The sequence below is a fragment of the Xenopus laevis genome, chromosome 4L (genome assembly GCF_017654675.1).
Source record: "Xenopus laevis strain J_2021 chromosome 4L, Xenopus_laevis_v10.1, whole genome shotgun sequence".
Lineage (NCBI taxonomy): Eukaryota > Metazoa > Chordata > Amphibia > Anura > Pipidae > Xenopus > Xenopus laevis.
In genome coordinates, this window is record NC_054377.1 from 24347508 (window position 1) to 24368107 (window position 20600).

Below are 20600 nucleotides of genomic sequence, written 5' to 3' on the forward strand. Positions count from 1 at the left end.
AGTAGAATGAAATAGACAATTTTTTTGTTAAAGTTCGGCATTTCGTTCTACTGCACATGCGCAACCACGCGAAGAAGAAAGAAGCCGGAAGAGGATCGATCCGTGGTGCTCACTGGTATAACCAGTTTTTTGCTGATCGGCCAGGGGTTTCAGGTAAGTCAATACAAACACTTGGGGGTGCCTAAAATTTGGCACCCCCAAGTGCAAACAGACTTTCCTTCTCCTTTAAGCGCCTTTGTGACATTCGAGTGTTTTTCGGAGTAAAACTCGATTCGAGTTTTTGGGTCGGTAACCTCTGACCTCTCTGAATCCAAATTTTTACATTCAAGGTTTTTCTTAATAAGATACCATTCCAGTTCATTAGCGTTGAAAAAAATTCACAACTCTAAATTGTAAACTTTGATAAATAACCACCTAGGAATCAACCCCAAATTCTCAATTTACTTGAATCACCACATTGTGCTTATCCCCTATCCGCTGCCATACATCTGTTCCACGAAAATGCATTTTAGACCAATGTATGTCTGCCACCAGACTAGATACTCGGGTAACAAAATGCTCCATTGTGGTCCATTATCCTAAAATGGTTATAGCTCAATGGGCTAGCTCATGGACAATACGTCATTCAGATTTCTGGGCTGATTTCATGGGTATTCCCATAACGTGTGCATAAACTGCCTGTCACTGTATTTTTGTAACAATATTTTCTGCTTAAAATGCATTTCTTAATAAATGATAGAATTTTTATTTTTAAAATAACATTTTGGCTTTAGGATACCCATCTTTAATACATCATAGCTGTGAGCAATGCATGGTTAGTGCTTTATACTGTACTACAACAAAACCGGGTGAACACCTGGCACCCCATGTACTATGTTATATAATCAAATCCTATGTTATTGTTATTTACACATCCAACATACAAACCAGGAAGTGCAGTGGAGTCTCACCCAAAATAAGGCTTTATAGGAATAAAAGTATTAGGCATATTAAGAGAGCCAGGGTTGATTTTTGCCTTCGCTGTCCCACAATATACAACTCATATAAGATGATTAAAGTGTTTCTATGCTACAAAAATTTGACAAACTGAGTTTAATGCAGGTTCCTTCTAGAAAATTAAAAAAGAAACAAATTGTTGGTGCTACATAAATAAATGGTGATAATTTATTGTCTCGGTGATGGGACAGCATCTCCTGCCATTGTCTGTACCAGAACTGTCCCATGGTTACTCCTTCAACCCCTTTCAATTCTGTAGCCTTACAAATCTCTATTACACCATACATCAGTCATAGCCAGTTAAGACTCTTCATTAGTCAAGCCATTGTAAAATAAATAAGAAGCTCCTTAATGTCCTGCTTTTCTTTACGTCCCATTCCCGGAAATTCTTTAATCAGCTGTAAAGATGCGGCTGGAAATATCATCCAACAACCAATCAATACCAGTCAGGAGATTTTCCCCAGTCACTGCACTGCAGCCTTGGATACACCAGTGATGTGTCTTTATGTTGTCCAACTCCATCGCCTGCAGCAAGATTGGAAAACCATTACACATTGTTTAGGAAACAAAAAGTGGCAATACAATGGCAAGTTCTCCGATGATAGGGCCACAGGATCAATGGAGGCATACACTACAACTGGCTGTACATGTGCAAGGCCAACTTCCATTTTTCTCTTTGTTCAGGCATTCACTTACACAACCTTCAGCTACTTCGTCTGCATGCAATTCAAAATGGGCCTATTTAGTATGCAAAACATCAACAATGTTGCTTTAATCAGCTTAGAAGGGTTCTATATTTTGGGAGAGTAAAGGCAAAAGTCAACCCTTTTGCTCAAAGGTCTGCCTTTGGTGCTTCAGCTATTAGGGTAGGACTCCACGGGCGATTTTGGTGCGCTGTGCAAAAAAACGCAGGCGTCACATCAGATGCGACGGAAATAAGGTAAGAGATGGAAATGTCAGATGAAGTTGCAGCATTCCTCCGACGCGACATGACTGTCGGATCAACGCTGCGACACCATCCGACGATACAATTACTTACCTTATTTCCGTGGCATCCGACTTGACACCTGCGTTTTTGCACCGTGCATCGGATCTTGCCGAAATCACCCGTGGAGTTCTACCATTATACTACAGCTTCCCTGTCTCTCTAACAGCACTCCGGGAATTGTAGTTGAACAGCAGCTGAGTAAAACTGCAGGTGGTACATGCCTGATATAAGTGATGCAAATTAAGTATCTTTGTGGATAAAAAAACAAAGATCTGGCTGGTTGCTATGGGCAACATCACCAGTGATATTTTCCTCCAGTTTTTAAATAGCATGATAAATAGGCCCCTAAGAAGCACCTATAGGTGTAGAAAGGAAAGGTAGCCCTGTACTTATTGTCTGGTCAAAGCAGGCATAGTCCTGGAGTGGGTATCCGTGGAATACCCTCAAAGAGGTCAGAATTCGGGTGGAATTGGAAAAGGCCTAGTGTCCTAGGAGGTCTACGGGTACAGAGATGAGAAGGGAACAGGTATGCACTCCTTATCCACAGTTATTTCAAAGTTAAAAACAAACAGTGCTGTGTAGGTTTTGTGTCCCTACATAGCACTATATGTTTAACGCTTTAAATATAGGTTAATGTAGATAAGGAGTGTAGACCTTTCCCCTGCCTCTTTTGATGGCTGAATTTACCAAAGTTCCCTTAGCTCAAGCCAAGTGACGCTGTTGAGGGTGAGCTTTACCTTTTTGTCTTTACCCACAAGAGACATCACCTTGACTTCTCGCATTCGTCCTGCCCTGCCCCGCCCCAAAATACTGATTTCCCTTTTAGCTTATAGAGACTTTCAGTGGCTCGACGGGACTATTAGGGTTAATGTGGTGCGTGGGTCTGGGTGTTAGGAACAACAGAGAACCTGCTAGTATATACGAGCATAAGGTACTGAATAAGAATTTAAAGGAAAACTATACCCCCAAAATGAATACTTGAGCAACAGTTTATATCAAATTAAGCGCCATATTAAAGAATCTTACCAAACTGGAATATATATTTAAGTAAATATTGCCCTTTAACATCTCTTGCCTTGAACCCCCATTTAGTGAGGGTCTCTGTGCTGCCTCAGAGATCACCTGACCAGAAATAATACAACTCTAACTGTAACAGGAAGAAGTGTTAAAGCAAAAGGCAGAATTCTGTCTGTTAATTGGCTCATGTGAACTAACAAGTATATAGTTTGTTTGCACGGTGAATCCTACGATTCCAGGGGGCGGCCCTTATTTTTTTTAAAATGGCTTTTCTATTTTTGATTACCCAATGGCACATACTACTAGAAAAGTATATTATTATGAAAATGGTTTATTTTCATGAAGCAGGGTTTTACATATTAGCCCTTTTATGCAATATCTTTTTATAAAGACCTACGTTGTTTGGGGGGTATAGTTTTCCTTTAATGGGCACACATCTTTGCAGCTACTGCTAAGCCTAGTAATCATAAATAAAGCACTAAGACTCATGTCACATATGGTGTGTCTATGACTTTGTAGAAATGTGTGGCTACTACACAATGGAGGATACAGTATATGGAGAGAGTATATGGAGAGCACCTCACCTCTTTGATAGCATCTTTAGATAAGGCTCCAGGCAAATCTTGTTTGTTGGCGAATACAAGTAATGTCGCCCCAGCCAATCGCTGCAGAGAAAGAAAGAACAATATTACATTCATAATTATATTGCAGATCTTTTCTGCCTCCAAGCAGCTCGTGTATATGGATAATGAAACGAGTCTCAGAATATGAATGGCGTCTTTGAATCAGTGCATTGTCACACGTTCACATGAAACCACCCACCTCTTCCAGTAGCAGCCCAGATAGTTCTTGAGCACAATCCTGCAAACGTGCACGGTCTGCGCTGTCCACCACCCAGATCAAACCATCGGTGCTCTCAAAGTAATTTCTCCAGTATGAACGCAAGGACTTCTGACCACCCACATCCCACATGTTCAGCTTAAATCTACACAATCAAACATGATAGAGGTCACACTAATGTATAATTAGGATACAATATAGTGAAATGAAGCTAAACATGTACAGGTGCATCACGCAGTATCTAATTATATCTAAGCAGCATATTATTATTATTATTAATAACAACATGTATATTTAATAGCTAAGGATAGTGAAGAGAATAGAGGAGTGATAAACAATTGGTGGTAGGGCACTACAAGGAAAACTGTACCAAAAAAAAGGGGGGTTAATATCTATGATGTGTGTAAAGGAACAGTAACACCAAAAAATGAAAGTGTTTTAAAGTAACAAAAATATCATGTACTGTTGCCCTGCACTGGTAAAACTGATGTTTGCTTCAGAAACACTACTTTAGTTCATATAAATAAACTGCTGTGTAGCAATGGCAGAAATTTAAAAAAAAGTCTATATGGCACAGGTTAAATAGTGGATAACAGATAATATTATGTTCTACAGAGCTTATCTGCTGTGTAACCTGAGCATTTTCTTCTTTGAATGGCTGCCCTCATTGCTACAGAGCAGCTTATTTATATAAACAATAGTAGTGTTTCTGAAGCAAACATATCAGTTTTACCAGTGCAGGGCAACACTGAATTATATTTTTATTACTTTAATACACTTTCATTTTTTGGTGTTACTGTTCCTTTACACACATCATAGATATGGTATCGTAGAAAGAGAAATGACTGACCCTCTGTGCTCCAGCGTTTTGATGTTGAATCCAAGCGTTGGTGAAATGGTGTTGATATCCTCGCCATTAAACTTCTTCAGTATGGTTGTTTTACCGGCATTATCTAAACCTCTGGTAACATGCAGGTTAAGGGAAACAGGCATAATACATATACTACATATACTACAGGTCAAACCATGGATCCAGCACAGGCAAGTTATTATAACCAGAAAACAATAGAATATTCTCATCTGCATTCTTAATAATCTAGTCTAATAATACTTTGCCTAGCTTAAAAAAATAGACTGTAACAGTTGCTAGTGGCTACTCTCCTATTGCACATTTGAACCCCACAAGTCTACCTTGTACAGAAGTGTCATCTATATTTTGGTGATAATTCAAGTACAAGCCAAATCCCCTTTCATCTTAAAATCCAAGCTGCCACATCCAGCTGTTGCTGAACCACAACTAAAACCATTCCTGGTAGAGGTGGCCTTTAGCCGCAGAGAAAGTGTTAGTTTAACACAAGCTGGAGAAATTTAAATATTAGGGATGCACCGAATCCACCTCTGAAAGATTCGGGCGAATACCAAACTGAATCCGAATTTGCATATGCAAATTAGGGGTGGGAAGGGGAAAATATTTTTTACTGCCTTGTTTTGTGACAAAAGTCACGCGATTTCCCTCCCTGCCCCTAATTTGCATATGCAAAATAGGATTCAGTTCGGCAGGGCAGAAGGATTCTGCTGAAAAAGGCCGAATCCCGAACAAATACATATACAATCCAGCTGAGCCACACGCCTTCATTTATAAAAGGTAAAATGTAGCATTTATTTCTCAATATAAAATGGACATAACAAACGACATTGCATTGTCTCAAAAGATACTCATCTATCCGGAGGCTGCACGATGTTTCGGGGGCCGACTGCTCCCTTTCTCAATTTTGTCTCAGATGAATTTACAGAATGAGTCTCCAGTGTATCTTTAAATCCTGCAACTATCATAATTGCAGCCTTTTCAAACAAAGAGGATGATTCATAAAAACTCGGTATATATCCAACCAAAAAGATGGCGTAGTCCTGCTTGGGAAGTATGCTTCCATCACATGATGACGCCAGTTACGTCGCCACATCATGGGACTGAGTACTATAAATGAAGGCGTGCAGCTCAGCTGGATTGTACTTATATATAGTGAATAAAGTACCCCCTCTTGTAAATGATAAGGATATTATCAGTTACCGAGGATTTTCATGAACATATAAAAACGAGGCTGAAGGCCAAGTGTTTTTATACAGGTCATGGAACTCCGAGGTGACTTCTAATATCCTCATATTTTGCAACAGGGGGTACTTTATTTATTATAATACACAAGATTCAATGAGTCATGTGACAGAAATTACATCACTACTCACCATTTATAACTGATGACATCACTACTCACCGTTTATAAGGATATCATTTACAAGATCACTTTAGTAAAAAATTCACTCACCTGGGAACTTTCCCCTCTGAGTACTGTGTCACAATCTTGACTACTTATGCAAGGGATCCCTTGCAGCTGTCCAGGACTGCTGCATAGGGAGTGGGGTATAGTAAAATTATTTTACTATATTGTACAAAAGCCAATCAAGATAGCCGCAAGGGATCCATTGGACAAGCAGTTAAAGAGGTTGTTCACCTTTGATTTAAAGGGGTTGTTCACCTTTGAGATAACTTTTAGTATGATATAGAGCAGGGATCCCCAACCAGTAGAGCGAGCAACATGTTGCTCTCCAACCCCTTGGATGTTGCTCCCAGTGGCCTCAAAGCAGGTGCTTATTTTTGAATTTCAGGCTTGGAGGTAAGTTTTAGTTGTATAAAAACCAGGTGCACTGCCAAATAGCGTCTCCTGTAGGTTGCCTTTCCACATAGGGGAAACCAAATAGCCAATCACAGCCCTTATTTGGCACCCAGGAACTTTTTGCATGCCTGTGTTGCTCCCCAACTCTTTTTATTTTGGACTCATGTGGCTCATGGCTAAAAAAGGTTGGGGACCCCTGATGTAGATGGTGATATTTTAAGACAATTTGCAAATGGTTTTAATTTTTTATTATCTAAGGTTTTTGAGTTATTTACTTTTTTATTCAGCAGTTCTTCAATCTGCATTTTAAGCAGTCTGGTTACTAGCGTGCAAATTCCCCTAGCAACCGTGCATTGATTTAAATAAGAGAATATGAATAGGAGAGAGAAAAATGAGGAATAACAAGTAACAACAACAATATATTTGTCGCCTTACAGAGCATTTGTTTTTTTAGAAGGGGGTCAAAGACGCCCATTTGAAAAGCTGCAAAGAGTCCGAAAAAAAGGCAAATAACTATAAAAAATAGATAATGATAACCAATTCAAGTTGCTTAGAATTGGACATTCTATAAAATACTAAAAGTTACCTTAAAGGTGAGCCACCCCTTAAGAGTGGTATTCTTAGACAATCTGCAATTGTTTTTTTTTATTAGTGTGGTTTTAAAGTTTTTATTCAGCGGCCCTCCAGTCTGCATTTTCAGCAATCTGGTTGCTAGGCTCCTAATTACCCCGGCAACCACGCACTGGTTTGAAGAGGAGACGGGAATAGAAATAGGAGAAATAACAAGGCATTTGTAGCCCTGTAGAGAATTTTTCTTTTTTAAAATGGGGTCAGTGATCCTCATAATGAAGACCAATGGAAAAGTTGCTTAGAATCGGCCATTCTATAACCTACGGAAGGTTAATTTAAATAGGTGGGTCAGTGGCTAAGAAGAAGCACAAATTTGAGATCATATGTATCTCACCTCAAAAGCTGAGTGTCCAGAACACTTAAACCACACCCTAACTGTATCACTGTCTGCAGAACTTATTGCTCTTATATAGGATCTGTCTGTCTCCCTCCGCCCATTCAAGAAACTGAACACAACAGCATGGATACAGCATGAGCAGCCGAACCTCCCGTTCCTTCTGCTTCATTTTCTTTAGGATAGTCAGCAACCCCATGATGCTCAGCCGGCGCTTCTTTCTTCCCAGGCTTCCTGTCAAAGAAGCCGACAATCAGATGCAAAGTTCTTTCACTTCCGCCCCTGCAATTGGTATTTGCGTACTGCGTAGGTCTGTCTTTACCGCACAGCGCCTTACAGCAAACCAACAAGCAGACCAATGAACGCGAACTAAGCGTGTTGCTATAGAGACAAAGCTTTAGCGCTTTTTTTTCAACAACTTTATTTACACCGACAAAATATGATACGCTGTCTGTTATATGCTTTAATAAAGGTGTTTGCGTGATTCATATACTGTCATTTAAAACGTTCGACTTTTTTTACTATAAAGAAGAATAAATGAACTGAAATTAAAAAAAAAAAAAAAAAAGAAAGAAAGATTACATAGGCTCGGGTATCTGGGAGTTTTCATTGGTGGACGGTTGTCAAGGTGACGTTGCGTGGCCGGCGTGCGGCGGGTTAAGGCGGCCATCTTTTGTGTGTCTAGGTCTCCCCAAAGGTGCCGGTGAGTAAAAGCATCAAACTGAGAAAGCAGATGGGCGTATAGAGAGACAAAATAGAAGAGGCAGGCAATGAGATGAAAGATATATATTTATGAAGGAGGCGAGTAGTCAGTCGTGATTGTAAATATAAACATGACTAAACATAAATAGGTGATTTATTGAAGACGGAGACAGGGCTGAATTCATTCATAAGAAGAAGAGCTATAAAATGGAACCCTGATGACAGGAATGCAGACTGAGGTTAAAATAAAGGGAAATCACGACTGACACTTGTAGTCCGAAAGTGGAATTATATTTAGCAATAGCATATTGGGTGGGGGGTGGGCAAAAAAAGAACAAAGGCTGAAATCTGGTGAGTGGGAAAGTATACTGAAAGGAGGGCTGAACAACAATTAAAGGGGTAAGGGCAATGGATACATTTGGGGGTTTGGATAATATTAATAAGGGATGCTCTTGTTCAACTGCTGGTTGGATACTGACGGGAAAAAAAATAGGCAAATATACTGTTCTGTGCCTCAGGACTGTGCTAGTTCCCCCCAAAATTTCAGTGGGGCTCATTTATAAACACTGTACAAATTTGCACCTGGGCAGTAACCCATGGCAACAAATAACTGACTGTCTTTTTACAGGCAGCTGCCGGTTGAACAATGAAAGCAATCATCTGATTGGTTGCTATGGGTTACTGCCCAGGGGCAGATTTGCCCAGTGTTTATAAATGAGCCCCATTAATGACTGCTGAACATTATGTTCAATAGTAAATACCAAAAAAAGGTAATATGGATGAATCCTATGTTAGTAAAGTCCCGCCGCATCAAATAATTCACTTGCAGAATTGAACAAAAAGAAAAGGAACGTTTAAAAGGAGCAGAGGGAAAAAGAGGATTAAAGGGCATGTAAAGTCTAAAATAGAATAAGGCTAGAAATGCTGTATTTTGTATACTAAATATAAACATGAACTTACTGCACCACAAGCCTAATCAAACAAATAATTTATGCTATCAAAGTTGGCTACAGGGGGTCACCATCTTGTAACTTTGTTAAACATCATTGCAAGACTAAGACTGTGCACATGCTCAGTGTGGTCTGGGCTGCTTAGGGATTGTCATAAACAAAGCTGCTTGAGTTCTGCATGGCTGGGAAGTTAGGCGGGGGCTCCCCCTGCTGTTCATAAGTATTATTGTTTCCCTGCTCAGCAATTAGGGACCATCTGACAATTCCTATCCACAGCAGTAAATGAAGTGAGAATTTCACTGCATACAGTCAGGTTTCTTATAAAAACGGTACACATTTTTTAATTAAATTATATTGGAGATAGGTTTCTTTTTCGTTAAAGAAAGTAAAAACAGGATTTTATTTTTTTGCCTTTGCATGCCCTTCAAGAATATATGGTGGTGCAGTATCCAACAACAGCATTCGTTTTAAGAAATATGACAAAGGGGAATACGTGAGATCAAAGTATGAAAGTAACAAATGCTAAATTAGATCACAATAATTGTCAAACGTGCAGGACAGTCTATAACCAGCAAATATAATAATTAAGAGATATTTGCATATCCATATACATGTATGGGGGTTTCCAGATAAAGGATCTTTCTGTAATTTGGATATTTCTACCTTAACTCTACTAGAAAATCATTTAAACTTGTATTAAACCCAATAGGCTGGGGTTGCTTCCAAAAAGGATTCATTATATCTTAGTTAGGATCAAGTACTGTATTTATTTTGTTATTGAATCTTATGATCTTGCATTGATAATTTATCCTTAAATGCTATAAACAATAAAAATGTATTGAAGTAAATGCTAAGGCCATTACATTAACCACCTTTATCCATGGCTGACAGCTGTGGTAGAGATGAATTAACTGCCAAAAGGCTGTTCCATATGAACCAGCCATTCATCACTACAAGGCATGGACTTACAAGGCGTGGACTTTCACCACCTTTTTAAAGATGCTTTGCTTATAGGAAAGCCAAAAATAAAAGGTGTTTGGAGTTAAATTTTCACCTATGTATTTAGTGGGAGACAGACAATTGAATAGACCCCATGACAAGAGTAAGTAAAATTTAAGTTACTTTATTGCACACGTATGTGCAGTAAACAAACGGCTTGATGCATGTTGTGCTTTGTATAAATCTTATACAAACTTTATAGGCTGAAGTGCCCATATCTATACATTATAGATAATTGGAGAGTTGCACAAAGAAGACTTCTCCATCTGGATACAAATTACCACCAAGCTGTGTGCGGGTATCATTTCAATTTGGGCAACCACATTGTAGGGGGAAGTAATGGGACTAATTGTGGTTAGGCAAATTATATTTTCATGCGCTCAATGGAGGCAAGTTCAGTCTTTTTTTCAGTTCAGTTTTTTTGTTGTTGTTTTGTATGGAATTTTATTTGCCCATTGCCTGTTAAACTAAGAAGCAGATTTATTAAGGGTCGAAGTGAAAATTTAAATTCGAATTTTCAAATTTGTTATGTGAATTATCCAAACTCGATTTGAGTTTGAATTTAAATTTAATTCAAATTCAAATTTCGAGATTTATCATACTCTGTAATTTCACTGCATACAGTCAGGTTTCTTATGAAAACAGTACACATTTTTTAATTAAAGTATATTGGAGATAGGTTTCTTTTTCATTAAAGAAAGTAAAAATGTGATTTTATTTTTTTGCCTTTACATGCCCTTTAAACCAGCCGAATTCTGTATAAGTTAATGGGAGAGGTCCAGGGATCAATTTGGTGATGTTTGCAACCTTCCTGACATTTGAGGTATTTTTTTCGGATATAGTTTTTTTAATTCAATTTGCGTTTTTCTAAAACGAATCGGGATGATGTAATTAGTCCGAGCTGAGAAAATTTGATTTTATTAATACATTTCGCTTGGTCGAATTTCGAGTTTATGGGAGTTTTAAAAAAACTCACATGAGTTTGAAATTCGACCCTTGATAAATGTGCCTCCCAGTGTTGTGTCATACTCTGGGGGTTCTGTGTTGGTTTATGTATACCAGCAGAGAAAATGCTGAATGTGACACCTTCCAACATGTAGTTGGACCTATTATAAGCAGCTTTTCAATTACTCTTCTTTGTTAGGGTTTTTGAATTATTAGCCGTATTACTCTAGTTATTTTCAGCCTTCAAAAGGTGTTATATCATTGTTCAAAAGCCACAAAAATAAAAAATGAACACCACTCCAAATGGTCTTAAAAGCACCACTGTCAGCAACAGAGAAAAAGTTCATATTAAGGTGAACTAAAATGTAAAGATTATATGATTTCCATACTTTTTTTTTTAGCTAATGTGTGGCTGTTTTGCTTAGTTAGCATTTTCTTTGTGAATGAAAGTGCACACGATAGAACAGAAGAAATGCATTATTTGTGCTTTTATCTTATTAGTGAAAACTTGGATTCTGGCCTCAGCCATGGTGAAGATTTTTGTTGGGGGAGTGTCGCCATCAGCCTCTCCTGATGAGCTGAAGAAACTATTTGAAAGGTATGGACAGGTGAATGAGTGTGACATCTTAAAAAACTATGCCTTTGTCCACATGGAAAGAGAGCAGGATGCCCACCGCGCCATTAGTGAGTTGCACAAACAAGAGTTCTATGGCTCTCACCTCACAGTAGAATATGCCACCTCCAAGATACGCAATGCCACCAAGATATACGTGGGTAACGTATCAAGCCGGGCCACCACATCCCAAGTGAAGGAGCTCTTTGAAAAGTTTGGCAAGGTGGTAGAGTGTGACATAGTTAAGAATTATGCCTTTGTTCACATGGCCAAAGAAAGAGAAGCCATGGATGCTATTTTGCATCTCAATGATACGCCTCTGGAAGACCAGAAAATCTTTGTTACACTGTCAAAGAGCAATAATGCACCAAAAAACTCCAAGTCCGCTGCTGCAGGGGTTATAGCAGCTTCAACAACTCTCCCTCCTCCACCTCCCCCACCACCACCTGCTTATTATTTTCATCGGGGACGCTTGCCTCCACCTCCACCAACCTTTTCTACTTATACGCCACGTTCATGGTATGAAAGAGAATACTACGAGAGGTACGCCTACGACTTTTATGAAAGGAGTGGGCTGGCAGCCCGTGCTGCATATGACAGGGCCCTTACTCCAGCAGCAGTCGTGGCTGCAGCTGCTGCAGCTTTGCCTGCTGCTCCACCTGCTCCACCATCTATCAGTGCAGCTTTGGCTCCTTCAGCGTACAGGGATAGGAGTCCTGTAGGCAGAAGAACAGCAGCGGCTGCAGCAGCAGTTGTGGCCCAATATGCAGACCCATACAGTGCCTCTCAAGCCTATAGCCAGAGTTACAGCCAAGCCTATGCTTCTGCTTTCTCTCAGTATAGTATGGGATTAGCAACCTACAGTCCTGCAGAATACTATGAGAAATATGCTAATGGATATGCAGGCCAGTACAGCCAGACCTACTAAGCAACCACACTCCAGAACAACACATCCACCAAATTATGTATTTTCCTTCTCCAGCTCTCTTTTAATCACTCCAGTGGGCCTAGAAATATAGAAATAGGATTTCACAAGTATCAACAAAACAAAAAGAGAAGGTCGAATGAGCTACAGAATGATAACAGTGGATGCTTGCTTTGGTAAACGTCCAGAAATTGCACTTTTCTCCTGTCCATCATGGAAACACAAAATTAAAGTAATTATGCAGTTCGAGAAGGTGAACATTCCAAACCCTAAAGCCGAGGGAACGGATGCGATAAGATTTACCTAGCTCTTCTCGCTTTTGTATCTTCTGCTCTGGTTATTCCCTTTCAGACACAGTTTATGAATTACAAGTAACCAGAATGCAATGGGAAAATGGAGACTGAGGTCTTACATTGTCAGATCAGCTTTGGTGTGATATTGAAGCTCATGGCTGGTCAGCGAAATGTTCATCAGCAACATTCTGTGGTGGTCATTAAAAGGTGAATGGAGTGGATGGCCTCTTTAGGGCCTTGTTAGCATGTCCAGGAAGGTAATCCAGGATGGCACATGGTTGCCTTAGAAAACAGAAGGAATGTAACAAAAGATATAGAAGGATAGATTACTTTCTTACCACGAGAGAGAGGGCAAAAGTATATTATACTATATAGAACAACATAATCATTATTAAGCAATAACACTAAACAGATTAACATATCATATATTTACAGCGCACACAATATAGATGTGTAAACATAACCAAATGGGCTGGGAAATCCTGAACTTGTAGTTGTTCATAAACATAAACCACAAGAGAGGCCATAGTGTAAATTATAATCACTCTAGTTCGATCTAATAACGTTATTTTTTGTGCAGTACTTTTATGGTCCACAGATCTAGCTGACTTCATAGGAACTTGTGAATGGACTGTGGCTAGCTTAATAAGTCTGTAGCTATTGTTACTATTCTCTTTATATTTGTTTTGCAGGGGTATAGAGAAAATCAGATTCACGGCCAAGGAAAAATTGGACAGTAACAACAGATTAGATGAAATAGGTAAAAGTAAAACATAATTTTAACTGGAATCCTAGAGAGTCTGATACCTGCACTAAAGGCGAAGGACTGAGGACCGCACATATCCATTTTCACATGGGAAGGGGGCATGTATTAGTGAATAACTATGGACCCATAGTAGTAAATACCAATGGGCCACATTATATGAATGTATTTATTACATTACTACCTTAGAAATGGCACAAAAGGGTATGGTGGGCCTCAGAATGTTTAATAGTTAGCCACAGTTTCTGTAAGTTATAATGTCAATTTAGTAGTATAATGGAATAATGTATCTAGAAGAATTAGCTACTTTGGTGCTTTTCACCTGCTGCACCATGTTGTGCTTGGTAGTATTTTGAAGTCCGATGGGTGCATGGGCTATTAACTCTTGGCTGGGCTGCTTCGGGTTGGTGTTGTGGTCATGTTAGAAAGCGCTACACAGAATCTTTTAAGTGGCATGGCAAAATGCACAGCTAAAAATAAGCAAATAATAGCAACTAACTTGATGCTAATGAGCTCTGTATATCTTCCTAGCCACACCTAGTACAGTAGAGTGTAGTAAATAATGTCAAAGGATTAGAAATTATTATGGATGCACAGAATCCATTATTTGGCATGCGGCTGAATCGTTTGTGAGAGATTGGGCCCAATACTGAACCGAAGCCTAATTTGCATATACTAATTAGGGGCGAGAAAGGAAAAGAGTGGGAAAATATTTTACTTCCTGGTTTTGTGATGAAAAGTCACGATTTCGCCATCCCACCCCTAATATGCATATGCAAATTCGGATTTTGTCTGGCCAAGCACAAGGATTCGCCTGAATCCTGCTGAAAAAGGCCGAATCCCGAACTGGATCCTAGATTCGGTGCATCCCTAGAAATGATTTTGTGTAGATTTATTATCTGCTGCGATCAGTTTCAAGTAGCAATCCACTAAATCCAGTATTCTGTTTGGTATTCGGACAGAATTCTGCCTTTTTCAGCCGAATCCATATGTCTGGCCAAACCAAATCTGAAACCTTAAAATCACGTGACTTTTCATTTTTCTTTCACCCATCCTTGCCCTGATTTGCATATGTAGATTAGGGTTCGGTATTTGGCTGAACCTTTCACAAAGGATTCAGGCTTCGGCTGAATCAGAAAATAGTGGATTCAGTGCATTGCTAGTTTCAGGCTGCAGTCCTTATGTCCGTTGTATATATTGGCTTCATCCCAACAATGATCTCAGCAGGATGCAGGGGATATTCAAGTGGTTACGCTCTTGCTAGAAAGCACTTTTCAGAAGTAAGCCTCACCCCAAGGACAACAGTTCAGGGGTAGGGCAGGCACTTTAAGTCAAAAAAAATGTTAGCCTATATATGTATAATTACAAATTATCCACCATTTCCTTTCCCTCAAAGGGAAAATATATACTGTCTGTAAGGAGGGTTTCAATCCAGTGCATTTCAGAATCAGAATCTGATTAATTGACCTACTGGCTCATGGTTTATTGAACTACAGGACATGTTGAGGCTCAGGCAGAGAAGGCATTTTGTCTAATCTTTCCCTGTCACCTGTCAGAATCTCTGATTCTGAAATACACTGTATTCAAGCCAGTAGGTCAATTTGCACTGACAGTATAGTCAATGGAGGCTTCCTCTGCTCAGGATAATGCACTACCCCAATGGCCATTTTTTTGTAACATTTTAAAAGGTTCACTCACTTTTTTTAATGAGGTTGAGAGTGCAGAGGATATTTCTCGAAGAGGATCCACATGTTGGATCCCAGGTAGGCTTAAAGGGTTGTTTCACCTTTACGTTAAGTTTTAGTATGATATAGAACGACCAATTCTTATCAACTTTTCAGTTGGCCTTCATTATTTATTTTTTATAGTTTTTTAATTATTAGCCTTCTCCTTCTGACACTTTCCAGCTTTCAAATGGGGGGTAACTTGCTCCATCTAAAAAGAAATGCTGTGTAAGTCTACAAATGTATTATTAGTAATACTTTTTATGACTCATCTTTCTATTCAGACTCTCTCCTATTCATATTCTAGCCTCTTATTCAAATAAATACATGATTGCTAGAGTCATTTACACCCAATCAACCAGACCCATAAAATTGCAAACTGGAGAGCTGCTGAATAAAAAAATCACAAATAATAAAAAATGAAAACCAATTGCAAATTGTCTCAGAATTAACTCAGAGTTAACTCAAAGATGAACAACCTCTTTAAGCTACCACTGTCTCTCGACAATTTTAATTTACAATATTTAAACCAATCTTGGTTAATAATGATTTTGTTCTCATACTATCTTTAGGAGTAGTAATACTAACTCCAGGCAAATATGCAGAGTCAATGAAAGTGCTGTCGGTATAATAAGCCGTGCCCTTTTAGTTTCCGGTCTGTGACAGATACATTAAGTCTAAAAATTGGGCATATTTTGAGCAATAATGTGTGTCTGTACAAGTTTAGGTGGTGTAGGTAGTGATTAATCCATGACACATAGGAAGCTTCCAACAGGCACTTACCATGGGGAATAAGAGAGCAGACCTGTGCAGGTTGTAAGAAGTGCAGTTGGTCACTTTAATCTCATAGAAATATATAATAGTGTACTGGTTTAAAATGATTGAATGAAAAGAAATGTTATATGTCTAACCAAACAGATTACTTTAGTTTAGAAAATAAATTGTATTGTAGGATTTGTACATATTGTTCAGCAGTTCTGTGATTGTATTGTTTGGCAGTTCTGCGATTGTATCCTGCATGCTGTTTAACACATTTTCTATCAGGGCACCTGCTGTTTTGCTCAGTTTATGCTGTCAAACTAATGCTTTCCTTATGCTGAAAAAAAAAAGTCTGCTACCGTCCGTCTACAAACCCTGTTCCGTTTCTCCTATTCCTTTCCTCATCCCTTGACCCCTATTCTTTGGACTAGAATTGTCCATAAACCGCAAGACTCGGACGTTAAAATGCAATAAACATAAAAAAAATACATTTCCGGAGGACTCCCTGCAATGCTTTTCCTCTTTCCCACGACTAGTTTGAAAATGACTTTGCATCCGGTCTCTGACAAACTCTTTCCGCCGTATTTTCTTTAACGTTTTTTTTTTCCGCTTCCGCCCTTCTACCTGTGACTGTATAAAACCATAGGCCGTTCACTCTTACCTAGAATCAATTCAATTGCACAGAATGTTGGCCAATCCTTTGCTGCGGTTTCAGCAGGCACCTTGGCCTCTAATTTGTATGAGAGTCTGTCCAATCAGCTTTTTGCCAAGTTCTCAAAAATGTCTGATTAATCCGTTAAAAATAAGGACATTCATTAAATTTGTTTCTGATTTTCCATTACTGGAGTTAACAACAAGCAATAGCTAAATTTTAACATCTAATACCTGGTACAAATACCGCTTTGTTATTGATAACTAGTGGGAATTTGAGGAAGACTCAAAGAATTCAAGTAATACCAGATATTCAAGTCAATTTAAGAGTGAATGGGCTTTAGGTTTTCGTATCTATCATGTTTAAACTGAAATGTGACTTAAGTATTGTGTATAATTAAATAGTTGAGGCTTGTATTGAACTTTGCTTTAAGGAATCCGTGCCGCTCCTCACCCACTATCCCTCCGCTGTTGTATCGCCTCGTCCTCGCTTTCTCCTCTAGAAAAGAAGAATGAAAAACACACCTTTGTCTTCTCTTGCAGACAAATCTCGAATTTTTAACCCCCTTGTCCCCCCAATATTCATGGTTGAATACGTGAAATAAACTGCAGATAAAGTTGGGTTCTAACAAGAGGGGGAGAGAAACTATGGGAGCCTCAAAGAGGTAAGTAGAGAGGTGCATATGTTGCACATAAAAACTGTTGGTATTGATAGCACACAAACCCACACACTCATAATAAAGGTTTTCTGTAGACTTTGCTTCAAATGCATATAAAGTAGCACCCCTCAATAACGTGTGTCATTGCTGATCACCTGTGAGTGCAATGGGCTCATTTATAAACACTGGGGCAAACTTGTATATGGGCAGTAAACCATAGCAACCCAAGGGCAAATTTGCCAGTGTTCATACATGAACGCCATTCAGTACAGGGCTCCATTGTATTCAATGGATACTCCATTGTACACACTGCATCTTGCACCAAATGTGCTAAAAAGGCACAGCTGGTACAACGAGCAATGAAACCTTAGCATGGTGCCCTAGGGGCTTGCATTTATCCCATAGTAAATGTGCTTTAAATACTGCAAAGGCAAGGTGCTAGTCAAGATATTTTACATATTAGGGGTCATTTACAAAGAGCACGGCTAAATAGCTTTTTGCAGGTCTCTGTGTTTCAAAACAGCACAGAGACCTGCAGCCACCCCTATAAATAAAAGTATTCATGAGGGGTGGGGGAGGAGGATAGGCCTGTGCCATAGAAGTCCCAGATGTACAAGTTCAAGAGCTACTGAATCCACAATGGAGCCCTGTGTCTGCAGCCACTGTGCTCTACACCATGTGATGGTGCCTGTGCCACTTCCACAAGTCAAATGTGAATATTTCAAATAAAGGAATGGGTGCGGCTCACCAAAAGTCTTTGTTGGTTTAATTCCACGGGTTATCCTGTGTTCGATATCCCAAATCAATGTATCAATAATGCAGTTGGTTGTGGAACAAACCCAAGGCAGCAAGTTGACTGTAATACTCTTTATTGGGAGGTAGAGTTACACAACATGTTTCGGGCGGAGCCCTTTGTCAATTGTGACACTTGACAAAGGGCTCCGCCCGAAACAAATGTGACACTTGACAAAGGGCTCCGCCCGAAACATGTTGTTTAACTCTACCTCCCAATAAAGAGTATTACAGTCAACTTGCTGCCTTGGGTTTGTTCCACAACCAACTGCATTATTGATACACAAGTCAAATGTGAATGAGCACTAAGGGCAAGGGCACACAGAGAGAGCACGAGTATATTTGCAGGCTCAGAGTAGTGGGTCCAATCCATGCCCCTGCTCCATTCATCTGAACCGCTTGCGTGTCGTCACACACACTGGAGTGAAAGGGTAGGACTACACGACTGTCGGATGCAGATGCTGCACGCTCCGTCTGCATCCGACAGTTGTGTCACGTCGGATCAACGCTGCGACTTCATCCGACAATGCATTCACTTATTTACCTTGTCGCATGCGTTTTGTCGAAGCGGTCAGATCGCGTCGAACACGTCCGTGTAGTCCTACCCAAAGTCTTTTGCTTATTTGGGCTGAACTCCGATCAGTCACGTGTGTGCATGAGCAGGCAGATCTAATTCAAATCAAATTAATATACGCAGGCTTAGAGCAGTGGCGCATACTCTCCATGGCCTAAGAGCTGAGCTTTTGCTTCCTTTTGTGCTCCTGGACTTGCCACATGGACAAATGTAAATGAGTGATATAATGCAGAGAATGCCAGAATCCATTTTTTCATACTTTTTTAACTTTATTTTCAATTAATAAGGAATGCTCATAATAAGAACTCATCCTACTTTCTTGTTGTAATAGTAAAAAACAATATTTGCTTCTTCACAAATATATGTGCTGTGTCCTTTAGTGCTCCACAAAATACTAAATGACACAGCGCAGTGTAGAACAGTCTTTGGTGTGTCCAGTTGTTGGCATTACTGGTGTACTGGTACTAAAAAGTAGATTGCAATCTACCAGTTGATCCATAGCCAGTGACCAGTGGATCTCAGAATCTGGGCACATCAGTTCTGGCTGAATCCAGACTTTCAGCTTTTTATGAAAGAAATTCTTGAGGAATGGGTTGTCTTTTTTTAGCTGCTATAGCAATATCTATTTTCTAACAACTAAGGAGGACTATTTATCAAAGGTCGAGTTTGTGAGGTTTATTCTACTTCGAATAAACAGAACTCAAAGGTTTGCTTATTATGAAAAAATCCAAATGTGCATAACTCAATTGAATGCAATCAGGGAAGAAACTCGAATTTATCGAGTTGATAAATAACCTTGAATACTTCCAATTTAACAAGATTTCGAGCACAAACCAGCATTACAAAAAAGATAATCATGAAGGCAAAAAACATCTTCAAATGGTTAAAGGGAACTCTGCCATTGACTTCTGTATAACCTTGACAGTTTTAGCTGGAGTATTTTCAGATTGGGGCTTTTAGCAGCTTGGGGGGCATAATAAATCTTGAAAAAAATCAAGTTTTTATTCCAGAAAAAGTTTTTTAGTGAAACTATCCTTGGAAAAAGTGAATTTTTCATGAAAACGCTCAACCTTTTAACAAATAAACCTAATAACTTAAAATTAAATTACATTTTCCATGGCAAAGTATGTGCCTTGCATAACTTGAAGTTGAGTACCTTTGCTATAGGGTTTCTGGTTACAACCCCTTGGATGCACCTACCTTGTTTTTTTTGTTTTACACCAACACAGTCTTGTACATTTTCTTTCTTTATTTAAAAACCATCATGGTAAGGAGGGAAATGGTAATGCAGGACAGGGGGCACTGATTGAAGCTCTTGCCTAGGGAGCCAAACTACCTTGGCCTGGCACAGGCAGGGATGCCACTCATATGTGAAAAAAGTTGTCATATTAAGACATACCCTTAAATCCATATGCCTCCTCCTCCCCTGTGTATAATACAGTACCCCAGCATATGATTAAACACCTTAGGGGCCCCTAACAATAATTTTCAAATGCTAACAAACCCCCAGAACAAATGCCAGGCTTATGTTCCATAGGGATCATAGGTAAGGCAGAGTATGGCAAACACAGGGTGCAAAGAGCAGGCAAAGTATGACACACACAGGGAGCATAGGGAAGACAGAACAGAGCAGGAGACAGGAAAATCAGGACCAGTCTAATATGTACTACATACGGTGATACATTGCTGGTGCCCCATTAGCATTTTGTATAAAGTGTGAACAGGTGAACAATGTGGGCAGTTTCAGTCTGGGTCTCGGGTGTGAACTGTACAGGGC

At 39.4% G+C, this 20600-nt stretch overlaps 2 protein-coding genes across 3 annotated transcripts; one reads left to right on the plus strand and one right to left on the minus strand.

Moving 5' to 3' along the window:
* Positions 1 to 725: 725 nt before the first annotated feature.
* Positions 726 to 7746, minus strand: arl2.L (ADP ribosylation factor like GTPase 2 L homeolog; the record flags this gene model as incomplete). Its single annotated transcript, NM_001095515.1, is given in 5 exon segments — positions 726 to 1521; positions 3586 to 3666; positions 3824 to 3986; positions 4692 to 4802; positions 7609 to 7746. Coding segments are annotated over 5 exon segments (555 nt in total). The 3' UTR covers positions 726 to 1386.
* A 353-nt stretch (positions 7747 to 8099) lies between these two features.
* Positions 8100 to 18309, plus strand: rbm4.L (RNA binding motif protein 4 L homeolog). Of its 2 annotated transcripts, XR_005966907.1 has the most exons (3): positions 8100 to 8177; positions 11572 to 13108; positions 17342 to 18309. XR_005966907.1 is itself a non-coding variant. In XM_018257566.2 (2 exons), exon 2 carries the CDS (start codon positions 11598 to 11600, stop codon positions 12609 to 12611), a length of 1014 nt encoding a protein of 337 aa, XP_018113055.1. In that variant the 5' UTR covers positions 8100 to 8177; positions 11572 to 11597; the 3' UTR covers positions 12612 to 15540. The 2 variants fall into 2 exon arrangements, 1 of the variants encoding a protein (XP_018113055.1); XM_018257566.2 differs by lacking the exon at positions 17342 to 18309 and having other exon boundaries at positions 11572 to 15540.
* The last annotated feature ends 2291 nt before the right edge of the window (positions 18310 to 20600 follow it).

Excerpts from the sequence above, each read along its gene's own strand:
- rbm4.L (XM_018257566.2), top strand. The coding sequence starts at position 11,598 with ATGGTGAAGATTTTTGTTGGGGGAGTGTCGCCATCAGCCTCTCCTGAT.